The sequence below is a fragment of the Rhopalosiphum maidis genome, chromosome 1, assembly GCF_003676215.2.
Source record: "Rhopalosiphum maidis isolate BTI-1 chromosome 1, ASM367621v3, whole genome shotgun sequence".
Taxonomy (NCBI): Eukaryota; Metazoa; Arthropoda; class Insecta; order Hemiptera; family Aphididae; genus Rhopalosiphum; species Rhopalosiphum maidis.
Window position 1 is genome coordinate 3,373,274 of NC_040877.1, and position 20,831 is coordinate 3,394,104.

The window sequence follows — 20,831 nt, forward strand, 5'->3', positions numbered from 1 at the left end:
TATATTACAAAATTATAACCATAAGTAGTGAAAATCATTTAATAAATCAATCTACCTTTACACAAATATACTATCGTCTATTAAAAAAATAAATAATAGCTTCAACAAAACATTGTTATACCTGAATTGGCTGAATATATTACATAAAAGATATTAATTTACATTAAAAATGATATAGACGATAATAGTTTTATGTATTGTAAAAATCTAAAATTGAAACTATTTTATGATAATTAAAAATAGAATTTGTTAACACACAAGTTAACCACATTTAGAGTGATAGAGTGAAATATATTTTGATTGAATAAACAAAGAATAAATACCACATTAACTATATATTTACCAACCGTACATAAAACATAATAATAAATAGTGATATCATATTTTATGGATTTCTGGAATGATGTAACAAAGCACACTCTAACTTATGAATTTGCATTAGATAATTATTTTTAAATATTCATTAGTCCATTACCAACTCATATTTAAAAATATGTATAAATGTTATTTTTGCGAGGGGTTTTGGTATAAATATTGATTAAAGATATATTTATTTCCAACCTATTCGTATCCTATAACATCATGTAAAACAATGCCACTGAACTTATATAAAAGCAACAGCATAGATGAAATAAATATAATGTGTTAGTAATGAGCAACGTATCTAATCTTATTAGCATTACAATAAACACTTGAGATTACAGATAAATCTACATATTCCACTCGGTCATGTACATGTTTTCGTGCGCACGAAATTCTGCATATGTCATTATTGTAGTGACAGTGATTAGGTATTTGTTGTTCATAAGTGAAGCTCAAAGTTGTGAAATTGTATCTTCAGAAGAACTATAAAAATGCTGGGTAAGTAAATCACTTAATCATTGTACATAATATGAAATTTTTTTGTCAGAATCACTGTTATACGATGTGCTCCTTTTAGGTATATCGTATATAGGTACTTGGCAGTTGGTGCCTACTTGAAATTTCATAAATTTTACCAAATATTTATAATAAAACATTGTAACTATTTCTATATTTTATTATCTATATACTTTAGTATATAGGCTATACCGGCGGTTATGGTTAGGTTATACGCCTATAACTTGTACAATGATGACATAAGATATTATATATTATTATAATTTTACTGCATTTAGTATAGTACCTTTTAACTAAAGATGAATTTTTCAACTATAGGTAATAGTCATTTTAATTCCATCTAGTCATTTAGAGATATAATAAATATAATATTACCTATCAATAAAATATAATAATTAGTGCTCGGAATATTGACATTTTCTACCGTCCAGTTCGTTATTTTGGACTTAGTTACCGTTTAGATTGGTATAAAAATATGAGTTAATTATTTTAGTTCAGTGTTTCCCAACCCGGAGGCGTGTACACACTGTACACATTGTTAGGGGGTGCAAACTGTTATGAAGTAAAATTTGTATTTATTTAATTACATTTTATATATATTCAATTTTTTCAATTTATGCAAGGAGGCGCGAGACTTTTGAGTCTTAACGCCAAAGTAGGTGTAGAATAGTTGGAAACCACGATAGTTTATAATTAAAGAATTCCAATTTATGAAAATATTTTATGAATGAATAAAAATACGATTAATTCGATTTATTACACATTTTCATAAGTATTACATAATAGAACTGGACATCGTGACAATAATTGTGCACATACGCTTTTATTGTTGGAATTTTAATTAAAATAAAAAAATATATAGATTTCTGGTACAGAAAATGCAACAACATAAGTCTGTAGCGAGTAGTGGTGACCAGGTTATTTAATTTATTCTGTGATTATACTACAAAACTCATCTTACATTTTATAGATAAATATATCAAACCCAATCATGCACATATGTGTAGATTGACTAGATTGACAATAATTTTTAACATTAATATGCATAAATACATATCGATAACTCGAACCTCGATAACTCAAAAACCTTGACAATTCGAATTTTTTTTTATTCCCATAGAAATATAAATTAATATAAATTCGAATTACATATCATGAAGCGAATTTTTATCTCTCTTTAACTTCGAATTATTGCGACTCGGCTGTATTATAAAATATAATATAATATAAAAAAAAGAACAATAAATTGGTAATCGCTCTAGAAATAGATATAAAGTACCTCGTCATTGAGTAGGCTATATTGTACCTAATGAAAATGTTAAATTTCAATTCAATAATATATTAATGCATACGAAAAACGATTCTGGGTGTTCCGCGCGGTCTGTCAACTATTAGCCTATATTACCTGGTATATTTAATTAATTTTTATTTATTTATATATCTAGGTACTGGTGTTTACTTGCATGTTGTATTCCCAACTTTGACTAGATTAAAATTAATCTATCTTTCTATCGTTTTCCATTTTGTTTCAGCTGAATTATTTAATACAAAAACAATAACAATAATTAATTTAAAGACTTCATATTTGAACTATCCATACCAACCTATATTAGGGTTAACAAATAAGCTATAAACACCCTCTTAGTCTCAAGGATTTTGCTTGGGTATTGACTTACTTTTATAAAAAACTATTAAGTAGTTTTGAGTCCATAAAGGGCCAAAAAGCAACATAAATACATATACATAGATATTACAACTGTAATCCTTTATTTTACTATTATTGTTAATAATTACGGTAAATTTAATTATTTCGAAAAAATTGCATTTATTTTATCATTAATTATTATAATAGGTAGACAGGTAGTATATAATATTTAAATCATACATTATTCTGGTACTGGCTTATCACAAAACAGTATTAATAGTTAGGTTAGTAGTATAAAATATAGGCATACCTTAAAATTAATCTAAGCACATTTTAAAAATGACATTATCCATAATAAAAGTAAAATACTAAAATATAATAATAATATTCTTAAAAGTTATAAATTACCGTGGATAATACTTTTGAATTACATATTATTACTAAAATTGTAATTCTTTGCTTAAGTACCTATCTAATTTTTATCTACAAAATAATTTGTAAATTTTCGTTATCTTGATGGATTTTGTCAAAATTTAAACTTAAAACGTTTATAAAAAATGTATGCATTTCAAATGTCTATATCTATAAAAATAGCATAAATAATAGTCAAATATGTCTGCGATATAATATACTTTTAAAATTATAACCAAAAATTTAAACAAAATTGTTTACTGATAAATTATTATTTTACACTTTATTACTTTAACATCCAATTTCATCAAAACTTTAACTTAAAAAAAATTTGACTTTTCCTTAAAAGTGCTATTTTTTGTTTACTGAATGCTTTTTGTTAATTTTTGAATAATTTTCACAAAAATAATATTTATTTATTTATTTAATTTATAATTTTAATAATCAGGTTACTTACTATATTATTGACAGATATAGGTGAAATTTTCATGTTTCGTAGTTAAAACCTCAAAACTATTCCGTTTATCGCTAGATTAGAAGTAATAAAATGAACTCATATGGCGGATAAAATAATCGTCGGAACATAATATAAAATCCTTGTTATTTGTGATTAATTTAGTTCTAACTACCTACTAATTAGTAGCGTTTACTCTATGCCTGTAACTGCAACACACTGTATGGATATGATTATGGATTAAAGGAGTCTTTATATTGATTCATCTATATTTTTTTTAGGATTTACAATTTAGATTTCCAAAATCATTTTTTTGACGATTTTCGATTTTGATAACCAATGATTTTACCAATGTCTGGTATGTATAAATTCTATAAAGGGATTATTTGTGAATGGCTGTACTTAGTTACTATGGTAGTATTTTTTTTATACATAATATAATTTAGGCTTGGTAGTTATTTTTTAAAAATGATTATAGAAGTAAAAAAACAAGTATATTTACTTTAATTTTCAACTACCTATAGGTGCATATAATATACTATGTACCTAAAATGTCTAAAATAATACATTATCTTAGACAATTAAAAACATTAATTTTTACTAAAATAATTTTATTGTTTTATTAATATATTAATAATTAAGTATTTACTTAAGTAATTAAACTAATAAAATATATTTTTAATTTAAATAGAAGAAAAAAACATATTATTTTATATCAATCTTTTGTAAAATATTTCTTTTATTCATTTTTCACAGGTGGTTATGGATGGGTTCCGATGGATCAACAACACACTCTGTTGTGGGTACCATGCAATTCCGGCGATCCATTACCCAGAGGAGCCGTACACGCGGGCACGGACAAGGGCGGTGACCCGTTGTACGCGGGTCGGGCTTTTTACGAAGGTGACTTGCTGCCAGCGAAAATTAACCCGAGTCATTCGTCGGCATACGTGTGTTGGGGAGGCATGGAGCATGCTTGAGCCACTTCGAGGTCAGATCAATTACTATTAATTTTATAATCGTTTAAAACCCGTGTCGTAAATTATATTACATATACATAGGTTATGTATAATGTGCCATGTATATATGTATATTAGTATATAGGGTGATTATTTTTAACACTTATTCTATTCTTATTATTATAGTAATTTTTAAAAACAATAAATGTGCTTATAATTTGTAGTAGGTAAGTAGATATCTATTAATGTTATACTTCCTTTATTACTTCTAACCTTTTATTATTTTTTATAATAACTCATATTCTTAGTCCAATATTATCATGAACAATTCGATGTAGGTAGGTAAATAGATAAGTGACAAATATTAAACGAAACTTTAATTAGTGTTATTTTATTTTCATTTTTAAACCTTTTTTTAGTTTTATTAGCAGTGTAAAGTGTTTATAAATAATAAACTCATATCCAACATAATAATGAAAAAATATCTTGTCCCAAAACATAAATAAATTTGTATGGTAGTCACAAAAGTAAAATATCTAAAATAGCATAAGATAAATGATTAGACTTCTTTTTAGTAATATAGTTAAGCAATAATAGTATTATAAGTATATTATTAATAAGTAATAATAAAAAATTTTAAATACTAAGCTTAAATACAACTATACAAGTTGAAACTTGTAATTATCAGTAGTCTATGTTCGAGTAATTACCCTGTATAGCATACTCTACACACTTGAGTATTATAGTGCATACAGTATACTCTATAACGAAACGGAAACCGCAAAACGTCCACTTGTTAGGAGGGGCTGTATGAATGTTCGATGCCATGCGTTATTTTAATTATTTCTATACATATACTCGTATTATTATGATGGACGTACAATTTATATTATCATGTGTCTAGTACTCTAGTATCTATTTGTATTATATTGTACGGTATACAGTCGGATTACATATCGTATATCATATTATACATATTTAGCATTAGACCTTATTGTACCTAATCCCCATTCATTATAAGTATTGTAATGCAAGATTTAGATGACCTGTAATACATTATAATATATAATATATACAAACATTTTTCTATCATGTACAATATTTTTCATTCTATTAAGTGTAAGCAAACATGTTTATAGGTATATAGGAATATTATATTTATTCCTATGATTCTCCTCATTTTAAGCACTATTAAAGATATACATATAAAATACTATAATGCTACTGTAAGCACTTAAAAACACACAGATCTACAGTTTACATTGAACCACATTATTTGTACTCGTCAGTTTTTAATATATCTGCGCATTTAAATTTGTATTTACTCATCGAAAAGTATTTTTGATAAGTATGCACATTTTTCCAACTGATTTTCTTTAAATCCGATTAATAAAAATTATTAACATATTATATTTGTAATGCATCGTGTATTACAGGATGACCTTCCATTCTGTGTGGAATATGCAACCTATATATTATAAATAGTTTATTATTTACAATAATATTTTTCAAAACTTATAAAATTAGAAGAATTGAGTTAAGATTAGGACAAATACAATGTATTAGTTCATACTTATACATTATTTTAATTAGTTGTATTCACAATTTCTATTGTTTTTACTTAATTGAGTAGGATAATATTACGTTTTAAATTTCAATCTTTTATATTGTATACAAATATTTATTTACATTATTTATATAACATTTCCATTTTTTTTCTTACAGGTTTTATGTCATGCAAACGTGGCATGGCAAACTGCTCAAGGAAACCATATTCCACCAAACGCTATTGTTATAGGTGCAACCGTTAACGGTGAAAAACTTTACATGGGACGCACGCTTCATGACGGAACAATAACTCCTGGAAAAGTAATATTTTACTTACAAACTTTAAGCAATTAATATTTTATCGTGACTTGTATTGAAATACCATATGCAAATTTTTAACACGAGTTGTTTGTCATTTGTATTTAATATTAATAGTTGATTTTCATAAACAGTCCTATACATTTTTCAATACTTTTTGTATAGTCATTCAATTACAGAAAAATAATTTTTAATATTGTTTTATTTTTTATTTATGTACAGATACATCCCAGTCATGGAACACTTTACATTCCATATAACGGAGAAGAAGTATCCGTCACTGAGTATGAAATCATGATTTACCGACCACCTATGACAATTAATTAAAAACCATAAATACAACAACATAATATTATGTGTAATATTATATAAATAATATATTATTCATTGTTTAAAAAAATAGAATTGCATGCACTATTAAATAATTAACTCAATAAATTATATATAAGAATATATTATGTATTTATACAATTTAAAATAGTTTAATTATAGTAAGATAGGAATAATGTCTCCCTAATTCCATATGTACTTATTACTAGTTACTATACCAACAACTATGTCATTATTATATGTATCTAAAATCTAAATAATACGCCATTTGTGTTTTAAAATGCTCATAATTGTAATATTAATTAATTATCACAAACATTTATCCTATCGGTAATTATTAAATATTATACATTTATAAATTTTTAATTCTTTTGGCTATTCCTTGATGATTCTAGACTGATGATTTTGAAATATAAATTATATAAATCTTATTTCATACTTATTTCGTGCTAAAAAATAAAATGTATTTATTTATTAAGGAATATGTCATAAATATAATAAAATACATTAGGTCGTGTGTGGTCACCAAAACAATATCTAGATATTATGAATTATTTTAATTAAAAAAAAACACGAAAATAATTTTCAATCGTGTATAGATATTATAGTTATTAATTTTTACTATATAGAACCTATATTATAGGTAGTTTATTATAATTTAAAATGTACGTATACCAAAACAGTACTAAATAAGTAAATTGTTATAGTCAACGACGACTGTTGTTCTTGTTCTTGACTTCATGGTTTTGGTTGTAACCTACAGATGTCGTTGTCAGTACCTATGCTAGACTATTTAAAAATAATTCTTTAAAAAAAAAATTAGATTTTAAAGATACCAGTAGTACGCTAATGTGTAACACTACTAACACTGCATTGTATATGCGTCTACATACAGACGACACAATTAGTCTATTGACGATACAAACCATATAACCCATAGTAGTGCTTTTATAATAATTTAGAATTTATCACTTTTGTCTTGTTCATACAGTCTGAATAAAATTCACTTGAGAATGAATTTTGAGCTCTTTAGTGATACACAATTAATTAATTATTGCTTAAACTAAATACAGAATAGATAATTTGAAATTGAATACACACAGAGTTATATAGATTGATGTAAAAAATCCAAATGAATATGCATTGATAATAAAATAAGTATTTTTTACTGTGTGTAGGAAAAAAATAAAATGTTAGGGAATGGGAATAATGTTTTAATGGATCAGTATTATTTCTGTTCTTGTGCAAGAGGCATGAAATAACTAGTACAATATCTTATCTATCAACACAATATACAGAGTGTAACAGATAGAACTGACTTTTGGAATAACTTCTGTTCTAATTAATATTTAAATTTTTTTTTTTTTAATTATCATTAAGAGACCCTAGCGTTACATGTATAGTTTAATTTTTTTTTATGTTTATTTTTAAGTACTGAAAATAAAAAAATTTTAATTTATTTGTATAAATTTAAAGTAGACAACTTGTGAATCTGATTATAAGAACAATTTTGATAGCAAAAAGATTTATCTAAGTCAAGTAGTTTATTATTTAGAATTTTTTTTTAATATTAATATTTTTTTAATTAAATTAACTTAGAACGTATTAACTTTATAAAAAATATGATTTTTGAGAATTTGCTGACATATTTTTGTCAAACATTAAGTATCATATATTTTTTTTTTCGGTCAAGTCTATTTGTTATTCTGTATAAAGTGCAAAACTAGACTGAAGTGAAATATCTTATTGCCAAAAATATGAATATCAAATTTTATACGTGATGGCCCACAATAATAGATTGAAGAATATATGCAAACTTGAAAAAATATTATTTGATAATAAATAAAAAATATCAGTAATTTGTTGTAATAATATTCAATACTAGTTAATGTATTTATTTATGAATATAGTGTATATTATACACATATAAGTAATGTATGAATGTACAAAAGTCGAGAATTTAGATTATTTTAATATACATTTTTTTGATCTTGTCATTATAAAATCGGCTAAACTCGCATACCATCCATTTCATGCATAATTATTGATAATGTCTTGAGAAAACGACGGTTATTATTAACGCGAATTTTTCTACGAAATGATAAATTCCAACCACTCAAAATCTAATATCTCTATATGCCGACGTTCATTCAAAATATAATATATAACGTATAGTATATTACTATATACATTCTATCCGCTGTGTCACTAGCCCCCTCCCCCGGCTTTTGGCGAAGGTATTCGGTGGGAAGCTTTTACAGTAATTAGTAGTACGTATAATATCAATAAATTCATAATTATCTCATATTTTTTTAAAACATTGCATCGTGGCTTTAATAATTTGCATAAAGCATAAACGATATACTCGTAGTATATACTATATCAATATTATATAAAATGTTAATCATTCATCATAAAAATTGATAAATGTTTGTGTTCCTTTATTATTTTTAGTCATAGGCGGTGTATGGTAGTAGTATTTCATTATTTCATCACTACCTAGTATCAGAAATCACTTAAACATTTTTTACAAATCCGTTAAAGTCGAACGCGCATTTTTTGCAGTCAAATAAATCAAAAGCCTAATAGTATATAGAAAGGCAGTTCTTAAACTTTTGAAGTACGTGAGCCCTTTCCAAACTTTCTTCTTTTAAATAACTTTTTTGTTTTTACAAAGCTGTTTACAATAAATCTCATGTTATAATAACCTATAATAACTATCATATATTACATTATTATAAATCACATGAGAAGGCATTTTAGAACATAAAACAATCAGTTATTTTTATTATAGGTACATAGTTTTACATAAAAATTTAATACTTCGTTTTTATTTATTTTATTAATTAATGTCAAGGATGGTGTTAAATTTAATTACTCCAAACATCAGTTTTGAAAATCAGGCTCAATACTTGAACGCTTTAATAGTAATTCATAGTTTGGTTTCTATGTTTTTATAAATGGATACTGGATATACCAGAGAAGACTTTTTCATATAAATATGTTGTAGGAGGAATAGAATTACAATTTTCAAAGTTTTATTTGTTAGCGCTTCGGACCTCTTCATCATGAGTATCGTGGATCACAGTTAAAGATCCATTGGTATAGACACTATCGTGCTCAACCCTAGATATACCATAATGATACGATATATAGATAATACTAAATACGAATTATATACGATAGGTACCTAGGTACATAAGAAATATGATGGTCGCGAAAATCGGAATTTTTTGTATTTTGTTATTTATATAATAGTAGGTGTTTTGAATTTTAATCATTTCCAGCTACGTAATTACTATAATTTATAATTATACGCACTATATAGGTACATCTTAGAGCGACCAGTTGCACCGTCAGTAGGCATATCGCATACAAAATTATAAATATTATGCCGTCGAGGAGAATTGCATCGAGGTGTACGTCAACCTCACACACAGACGCACATACACACGAATACACGAACACACGCTCGCGCTGTGCTATCGATCGGGGGCGCGCGCGTGCTACCGAGACGGCGGATACTAGTACCTAGGTACTACACAACCCGTGACAGCGTGTTCGGGCGTGTTTGTGTGTTTTTTTCTCTATAAAACAAAACTTGAGCAAGACACTCCATAACAATACGAAAAAACAATCATAAAAAGTACTACGACGAAAACAGCCGGTATATATATTATAGGTGCGTTCCAGCTCGATATATCGTGTGTGTAAAAATATAATACGCTATAAGTACTTAAATTTATAATACTCGTGTCGTTATAATAATAAAAATATATTATAAATAATAAAATCTGCAAATAATGTCTAAATAATATCACACCACCGTCATCCACATCCGCAGTGTCGTTATTCGCGCGCGCTTGTCACAGAGAGAGAGAGAGAGAGAGAGAAGAGATAGAGAGGATTACTGCTGTAATTGAGAAATTGTCGTACGTAAGACGCCCGTGGAAAACCTATCGACCATGAATTGGGCACGAAATTGTTTTCCCATCCGATCGCAACCACGGCGAGGGTTGCATGTTGGCGCTGTGTGCGGCTAGCGGATATCATGTCGGTTGTAGCAGCCGGTCGAACGCAATGAGTCACCGTCGCACCGGAAGCGGCCGCGGACCCGCGAATACGAATGCGGTGGACTGCACGGCTGAATAATTGATGGACGGGGAAATGGAGAAGCCAAGTGAGTTAAATGATATTAATTCGACGGAGCGATTTGATGTAATATATATGCATTCATATAGGTAGTATGTATAAAATATAGTGTGTGCGCAGCAATGTGATTAATAATAAAATATTATAATAAAGAATTCATAAGGACAGTAGAAAGAAAATTAAATAAATACATTTACAAGCGGCCAATTTTTTTAAAATTATATGTATCTATACGTAGTTTATTAATAAGATTAGTCTGCAGAGCAAGTCGATATAGATACGTACGACATGTATTATACGTATTAAATCGTTGACAACCGATCGAAAATTGACCTTATAACCGAGTTTTTACGCGTATACCTATTAGAAAGTCATACCTAATAGGTACATTATAAATTATAATGTACAATATTACCTAAGTACATTGTATATACTACACTGCAGTATATAAACACTGTACACATTAAACACGTTGCACATGCCTTATCGATTGATATCAGTAGTAGGCATATACCTACAGTATGTATATCATATATAAAACTATACAGATTGTATTTTATATTTTTATAATATACTTATATACTCAATCATGATGCTAACATCACAACCAGTTTGTCATAAAAAAAAAAACTTAACGCCTTTTTCGCCAAGTCGGAAGTGCGAGTATCATACACGCCTCGTCTGATAATTCTAGTTTTGTAGATATTGATTACGAAATGCATTATATTTAATGAAAAAAATAAAAAAAACCAATATTTTCTACTTCATAGATCTCAGTGGTGTAAATGTTAGTTTTGATATTTTCATCACAGTATAGCAATCAATAAACACAATGGGTCATCAGACATCTTGCTCTATTCTGACTCTATTCCCCCTCAAAATAGAACGTGTGAAATAAAAAATCAATAAAAACGTGACTATATATATGATGGCGCAATGGCGGATGGACCACGAAAACTTTAGCTTTTGCTTGACACTATATAAAATGTATATATATTAATTAGTCACTGCGTCTATAAGCGAATAAATTGTTCATACATTTAGACCTATAAGCTGGCGAAAATAAATATAATTATTTTTATTTTAAAAAAAATTTTGAACTTGTTAGCTTCTTTTCTATGTTTTGTAGCAAATACTTTTTTATTTTTTTGTCTTGTTAGCATATTAAAGAACATGTTAATTTTGAGAAATTAAGTAAGTTATTTAGAACCGTACTACGTAAATTATCCAAAATATTCAAAATATATTTTCCCCCCTTAAATAAGAGCCTCCTTAAATTAAAATTAAATATTATTCATTTTATGACTTTATGAGGTTTACGTTTACATGTGTAGTACTGTATAATAGTAATAAAAAATATTAAAATTAGGGAAGTCGCTTTGCTGTGTTGTAGCAGTCAGTACTTCATCATTGAGTAGGGCAGGGCATTATAATTTGATGTGTTAAATGTACATTAAATCATTGTATATGTACGATGAGAAGCATCAATATCAAAAATCGTTTGAATGGATGTGAGTATGTGACATCATTTGTAATTGAAATAGTTATATAAAATAATTTAATTAAAATTAAAAATATTCTTTATATTTTACAATCAAAACTGATGCTGTGTGACAAGAAAGTATTCGTTTTAACGGTAAATTCACGTCTGAAATTATCCCTGTCTTAGGTCCTATTTATGGGGTCCAACATTCTAACTAATGAGATAACTGGCATAATTTGTACCGTCTAATTATGACAAATTCTACATCAATATACAATTCTTGGAATCAATACACCTTTTACTAACACACCGGATGTCACCGTACATTAACTGAGCAATATATTTTTTTTATTTCTGTTATGTTGTATATTCTAAAATAATATATGATGCAATATGTGTCAGCGCCATATTTATGTAATTTTTTATAGAATTATTAGATTAGGATTATCTATTATTTTATTCTATACACACGTATGCGTAAAAATCATATATTATGTACATTATGTTTGATACTTAATGCTTGGTAAAATATAACGAAATACACTACTCAGAGTGACAATCTATCAGCCTACGTTTAAAATGATATTTTACTATATATTGATATTTATATAGCTATTGATAATTTATTTTTTTATTAATAGTAATACAGGTTAAACTAATTTTTGCCAAAAACAAAACACATAAAAGCTCTACGATAGAGCATTATATATAATCATTTTTATCATACAAAAATTTCAAATGTATAGTAATATTAAACTAAGTTTTAAACATGTTTGAAAACAATATCGTAGTGTATAATTATTTTTGTGAAATTCTCACAAAAATAATTGGTGAAGAATTTAAGTTTCAACAATTCTTAATTTTTGAACTACAGCAAAAAAATCTTTTTCTGTGTAAACCTTCCTGTATTTACTATTATTTTTACTTTTCCTCTATTATTTTAAAAAGTACTAGCATTGATTTTTTAATATTATAAAATCAATGGTCCTAGCAATTTTTTCTTTAGATCTTTCAAAAAATTAACTAAATCCAACTTGCTACCAGATACCACCTTAAAGTTGAAGATTAAAACACTTGTTAAAAAAGCGATGACACAGACATAAAAAATACATACACATTATTGGAAACCAATAAATTATTATAGCACCATTCAAAATCTAAATAAAAATATATTATAAAACCATTATATTTATTGATCTGCTCAGAATCTGGCTACCTAACTACAGTTGGTAAATTATTTCTTGTTTAATTAGTCAAATTTGTTTAGTCCAATAAAGATATGGTAAATGCAGATTTAGTTTGAAATACAAATGAAATATTTTCGTTGCACTTTGCGTATCTACATATTTAATAGTCTCACAAAATGTATTTAACATATTTCACATTTTCACCAATAACTAGCAATAAGTGTGAATTAAAAGTAATTATTTTAACGTAGGTATTATAAAACTATTTAAGACAAAATAAAAATTAAATTTGTATATATGTGGATTTTTATGGTTTAATATGTAGTTACTAGTATCATATTATAAATTAAATATTTTATAAATATTATAATATATATTCTACGAAGGTTTATAGTTTCTTCTTATAATTAATTATATAGTTAAAGAATTAAGTTAAATAATGAAGAAAAAACAATTAATATTAAATATTAAAGGAACATTATATGATTTTAGCTTAATTATTCACAATTTATAGGAAATCAATGCTTCCTAAAAGTAGAAAGTATAATAATACTTATAAGGTGTTATATTGATTAAAACTACTTTCGTGAAATATAAAACACTACTTATTAAAACTATTTTTTTTTTATTTAAATTAATATCGAAAGATTAATGGGCCTCACTGAGAAAAACTCGTGTAGAGCCCAATGGGTTATCTTAGATTACAAATAATTCTTATTGTTTCTAATAAGGTTTCTAATATTACATTTTTACTATATTATTATAGTTTAAATGAACCACCAAAAGAGAAACAACGTAAGCCACAAAATTGAGATTAGAAGTGTTATTTATAGATATAGATTTATCATGTGTGAACATTTAAAAAATATATATTTAATTTTAAGATGATGGGGTCAAATAATAACCAATAAAATTAGTTTATTGTAGTCTATTATCTTCTTTTCTGTCCTATTAGGTATTAAAAAAAAAATAATAATAATAATATTTTAATAATATTATTTGTAGGTGTTTATATTGTGTACAAACTACTAACACGGCATCTACCGACAACCACTCATAGAGCCTTTGTCACACCGCCACTGAATTTGGTACTGACTACGACTATTTGAGAATAAATATAAATTCAAAAGGAACCTATAGTAATTCAGCCGCGTATTTACACCACGTTGTATAGAAACGATGTAAGTCCAAGAACTTAACATGCAACTTCCCCAAGTCGAAATGTAGTTTTTTTTTAATTGTGTATCTCGCCAAGTTATTTCCATTAAACCTCTCGGTATATTCACCATAATAAATGGTAACATAAAAAGAGTTTTTTTATTATTTTCTTCGAATTACCTTTTATTGACACGACGTAATCGTTTCTCAAATAGGTGATTCAAATGATACTCATTTAATTTTGAAAGTAATAAGTAATACAATTCCGAGTCTCTCTTTTTATTATTACATCAATAATGTTTTATTCAACGTATCCTTTTTCTGTCTGCCTTTTTGTGGTTTGGTAACAAATTTAAAAACGGATTGAGTTTTTATGGTAATTTGCCAATTTAAAATTTTTTTTAAGAGGCAAGAAACTAAGAAACGCCACATTTAAAACAGTGCCAACAATTTTCGCTACTATAAAAAATACAATGCCAAGGGTTAACTACGTATATAGTTCATGTTCTTTCCATAACAAAATCTAAACACATATAAAAGACTTGGAATTCAAGGGCACACCTATGATTTTTTTTTGAGGAAGGAGAGTGCTCCTTAGAAACTTTTAATCATATCAGTTATGTTTAACATTAATTTTTGATTTCTGTACAAATAAATTCTCATAACACAAAATATAAGAATTTATAAGGTTTAACTGAATAGGTACCTGTAAAACAATTTCACAGCACTTTAACATTTAACTGTTGACAATTTTAATATGATTTTACAAAAAAAAAACAATAAATCTTAGAATAAGTAATTAAAACGTTTAATTATGTAAATTGTAAATATTTTAAAATTAAACACTAAATTTTCAATATTTTTATTTAATGATGAGTTCAGGTTATTATTAAAGTGGAAACATTGAACAATTTCTTTGCAATATTATCATTTATAATAATTAATAATGTTCTTACTTTCATAGGCGCATTATTGTTAAATCATTTTTGTAATCTCAAATACATTTTTTAATGTATATAATAATAAATTGAATATTGGTAATAAATAATAATAATAATAATATTAAAGGCTATTCTTATACAAAATTATAATGTAAATAATTAAGTGAATGAAAATAATTATAAAAACGAATTATGATAGCTTAAAAGAAAATATAACCCATTAAATAAAAATAACTCGATAAATTGTATTAAAAGACAATGATTATTAATTAGTAATTAATTAATAAATAAAAATTGCGTTTACTTTACCTAAAATTTAGTAAAAATTGTTTGAATAAGTAAATTAAATTCTAATTTTTTTTTCGTGTATTATAAATTATGTATAATAAATATGTGAAACTTAAATGTGTACCATATGTTAATATAATACAAAATATAAAAATAATTATATGGTATTGTGCCAGATGTTGGATTATTTTTATCCATATTATTTTTTATTTAGCGCGAAATAAGAGCGGGAAAATGTAGAAATAAAACATAATATTAATATTTTATATATTATAATTATTATATTATGATTTTTTACGAATGTAAATATTTGGTAATCACGATCTTCATTGGTTCGTTATTATTATACTTATTGCTATACTAACATACAACTGTAATAGATTATAACACTTATAATTTTTTATTTATAAATTATTACAATATTAAATATGAATTAATATTTAATATGTAAGTATTATTCGACAATATTATTACTCCACATTATACATTTATATTGACGACCAAAGAATTCCTTTTAATAATATAAAGTATCGTCATAAATATTGGTGTAAATTACTGATTAATACCCTATATTTAAGCTACATTGCGGGTATTTAACGATCAAAATTTATTGTCAATATTTGATATCTGATTCATATTGTTGAGGATTTTTATTTACGATTTTTCCATGATAACTGATGTAATTAATTAAGAAATTATAAAAATGAAATCAATAAATGTACATCTTGATTTTTAAACACGTTTTACGAATTAAATATATTTTATTATATGATAATCGTTAATTAAAAAAAAATATAAATATGTAATAAACGACGTAATATACCAAAAATAAGTACATGAAATTATTAACTAAGCTTCTAGAAGTCTATATTTTTGAATAATATTCACTACTCAGTACCTACCGGCTACCTAGTTAAAGTATATATTTTTTTGTACGTCATATAGCATACAAATTTCTACATAATGTGTATACTAACAATCTAAATTCTAATATATAAATATTATGTAAATTATAATATATAGTTAATTTTCTGTATGAAAAATTCAAAAAGATTATAAATTCATGTATATTAGGTTTTTTCTTTGTAACTACGATTATTAGTATTGTGCATTTCTATTTGGATATAAAATAATAGCATGCATGCCGTTATAAAAAACCAATCATCAATGATAAAAACGACAATACTGCGTATTGTTTCAATTTTCAAATCTACTCTGCTATTTTTGGACCCACCCTGCGTAATCAATAGATAATAGACACTCATGTCAAATAATAAATTTCTACTTTCAAATTACTTCCGTTAGATCAATCTTGGTTGATTAACATTTTTCCCTTAATAGTTAATAGCCTATTATGTAACAAAAATAATAATAATAATAAAGAAAACGTGAACTTGTTTTTATATTATTATCTTCATACACAATAAACATTTTTCATATCCATTGTAATCAATCAATTTTATTACGTATAAGTAAATAAATATAGTTAAAAAATATATTCATGATTAATGCTTATAGAAATGTTCTAAAATATCTATACTCTTAATCTAAAACGATTTAGACTAGAAAACATGAATTGTATCTGAAATATGAATAAATGGATTAAATACGTAATCTGATATCTGTATATATGTATAATAATTATTATTATTTTTGAATTACAAATAATTAGTGAAATGAGAGATTGACACGGAATTTCAAACGGTAATCTTCCGAACCCATATTTCCAACAATAATATTATAATAGTTGCACTCTTGTCTCTTAATTAATATTCATATTTCATATTTTCATTATTTCAAACATAAAGTTTTTGAGGTTTTTTTTTCATAATGCAAAGTTAAATGTGGGAACATTTTATTAAAATTTCTGACATTATTTTAATGTTTGATGTTTGATGTGTGAACAATAGAATAATACGTATCCGACTCATACGTTTATTTTAAGCTTCTATCCGACCTGCACTACAGCTGTGTAAAACGTTCTATACTAGGGATATATTTTGTCATTTTGTGATAGGCGTGCCTTATATTAAACACAGTAGGTACGTCAGTATACAAACACTATGCGCTATAGCTTATAATTTATAATATACTTATTTGCCTGTAGTGGCTGTTTCAAAAAAGATGGTGAGAATGAAGATGGTAGCCATTCTTTTTAGCTTTTCTTATAATAGCTATACAATATCCGTTTATAATACACTAATACAATACTTATTTTTTATTTGATGTATATATCATAAACAAATATAACTAATTTAAGAAATTGAAGATCTCTTTTCGAAACTACCTCGCTACACCCACGCCTCATTTGAAAATCATGACTAGTTTTAGACATTTTGATGACTGAAGAAAATAATATAATTTTAATTATTTCAATAAATAATAATATAAAAAAAATCAAAGTCGGCGACCGTTCAATACACAAATGACGACATAAATATAAAAAATAATATACCTAGATATAATAGAATAATTACTAAATACATCAAATGCTTCGTGAATATTGAATGATTTGTTATATACTAATATATTATAATTTATAATAAATACTAATCTAAGAGGTACTATACTGTATTGGCCAATGCAAATAGTTTTCCCGTATAGTCTCATCTGTATCTAGCGTACCAACAGTGTTCTTATTTTTTAATTATGTTATCAAATTTACTTTTTGTACTATGAAAAAGTAATATGTATTGTAAATATTTCTTTTAAGTGAAAAAAGATAATAATAATAAAATTAAAATAATCATTTTTAAACGACTCGATCCCCATGCAGCGCGCGCGATGAACGCACCACACTCACACGTCTATTAATACAACAACCAATGAGCTGTTCCGTTCACGATCCTGCCGACACATCTGCCTTGGCATCCGACCATCTCGGCACAATATATGACAATAAGTCGTCCCGCGCCGTCTCGTCGTCTCGTACCTACTACGTTCTCCAGTGACATTTCGTTTGTTTTCGATTTTTGATCTCTCTTTTGTTCGCGAACACAACAATTATTATTATCGTTGCATTGAGCTAGTATTATAATAACTATAATAACGCATAATATACGTATAGTATGAAAAATAATTATAATATTAACCGTATCCGATGTGTAACGTTATAATTTATTATAATACGTGTTATACCCGGTGTTAATTATAATAATTTATTAATATTCAGCCGCGTTTTTATCGAACTGATTTGTATTTTGTTTTGTTTTTTTCACTTGTTCTTATTACGCGTAAGCATATTATTTACATTATACAACGAAACAGTGTCCGCGCTTGTTATTAAAATTGTGTCGTTATCGATAGCGAATAAGTGCGCCTCTTTACACGCCCCACTGCGTAATAATAATATATATATGCCATCCGGACGTCGACGTCATCGATCATATTTTATTATTATTTCACAGATAAAACAATATAATATATTTATGATATAATTGCATTTTTTTTAAAGTTTTATGTGTCGGATATCAGAATATGTGTATATAGAAACAATAGACGCAGTAAAAAGAACAGAAGTATTATGGTGTAACGCGATATTTACGAATAAAAAAAAAATATTGGTTTAGTTTTTCGTTTTTATTTAGTGTCACGTAATAAAACTGGCTCGAGTTATTAGTGCCGTTGAATTTTGGCGGGCACCGGTTCGGATTATGATAATTTTCGGTTTGTACTACATTGTGAAAAGAGCGATTTACTTGTCGTCGAAGAAAATATTCAACGGCGGCGATCATAAACGTAAAAAATCAAAACGAAAAAACAAACAGAAAATGAAAGGTATAAATGAATTTATTTTTAATAAAAAAAATATAAATTTATAAAGAAATATAGAATACAAAGTGTAATAGAAAAAAATGAGATAATTGTAATTAACTACTTAGTACTTAATATGAAATAACTTTATTTCAAATAAATTTTTATTTATTCTTTAAAATATATTTTATTGTTATTAATTATTATATTTAATGTTATTTTTAATATTAACTATAGAACGAAAATTATTGCATACATAGTATTAAAGTTAGCTTATTAATTATTAATATGTACTATGTACATTGAACAGTTCTTTCTAATACACTCTGTAGATAATAATTCATACACGTATAATAAAACTACGGGTAAATAAGTAATTAAATAGTATACAGAGTGCGTCTTACATAGACACATAATATCATAGTCACGTCATGTTGAATTTAAAAATCCTGGTATGATTCCAGGACGTGTTTAAGGGAGTTAGTTAAAGATTATCCCGGATGGCCTTTTTTGATGATGACATTTTTATATGGAAATAACTGCATTTATAATTATTATAATGTCAGATATATAAATACAAATATTATACAATATACAGATAGTATAGTCGTATGAGCAATTATTATTTAACCTTACTATTTATGACCCTAGATTATTCTCTAATAAATATTTACTACATAATTTATGATACATACATGTATTGAACATTTAATTTATTTATATTTTATTATTTCTATATTTTCGAATTATGAATTGATCCATATTTTTGCCATTACTTATTAGTGTAAATCAGAAAATATCTATTAATATATTTTTCTTAGATGATTTTAATTTTTTAATTTTATAAGTGGTTTAAAATTAATTCTTGCTTTCAAAAAATGCATTTATACCGAAAAATATAGTAATAGTAAACTATATAATATACAGGTATAGAACTATAGAACATACAGTAGGTTAGATAAGTGTGCCGTCGTGTATCGGGCTGCAAATATATAGGTAGTACACAACGTTCACTCTCGATTAGTTTTTATTTAACATAATACAACTTAATTATTAGTAGAATACACAGATACAGATAAGCAATTCATAACGATAATTTACTGATTTCAGTGTTAAAATTCACGTATGTACCACTCGTGTAGTATCTACTATTATAGTATCTATACCAAATTATACAATAACTGTCGGCGTTGACAATTATTATTTATTATGGTTTTAAAGATAACTATAATTAATGTTTAGGTATTGCGGTTACTGGTTATTGTATATATGTGTCTTTTTGTCTTTTTAAATGAATACTCTGCCAATGATCCAATAACAATACT

General features: G+C 26.0%; 1 protein-coding gene and 1 pseudogene across 1 annotated transcript in view; both read left to right on the forward strand.

Annotated features, from left to right (window-relative positions):
- Positions 1-726: 726 nt before the first annotated feature.
- Positions 727-6,863, forward strand: LOC113556121 (annotated as a pseudogene).
- An 11,791-nt stretch (positions 6,864-18,654) lies between these two features.
- LOC113558816 overlaps positions 18,655-20,831 on the forward strand; it is a 28,628-nt gene continuing 26,451 nt past the window's right edge. Inside the window, 1 exon segment of the mRNA XM_026964406.1 lies at positions 18,655-19,530. Within this exon segment, the coding sequence (XP_026820207.1) occupies positions 19,407-19,530 (124 nt within the window). The 5' untranslated portion in view covers positions 18,655-19,406.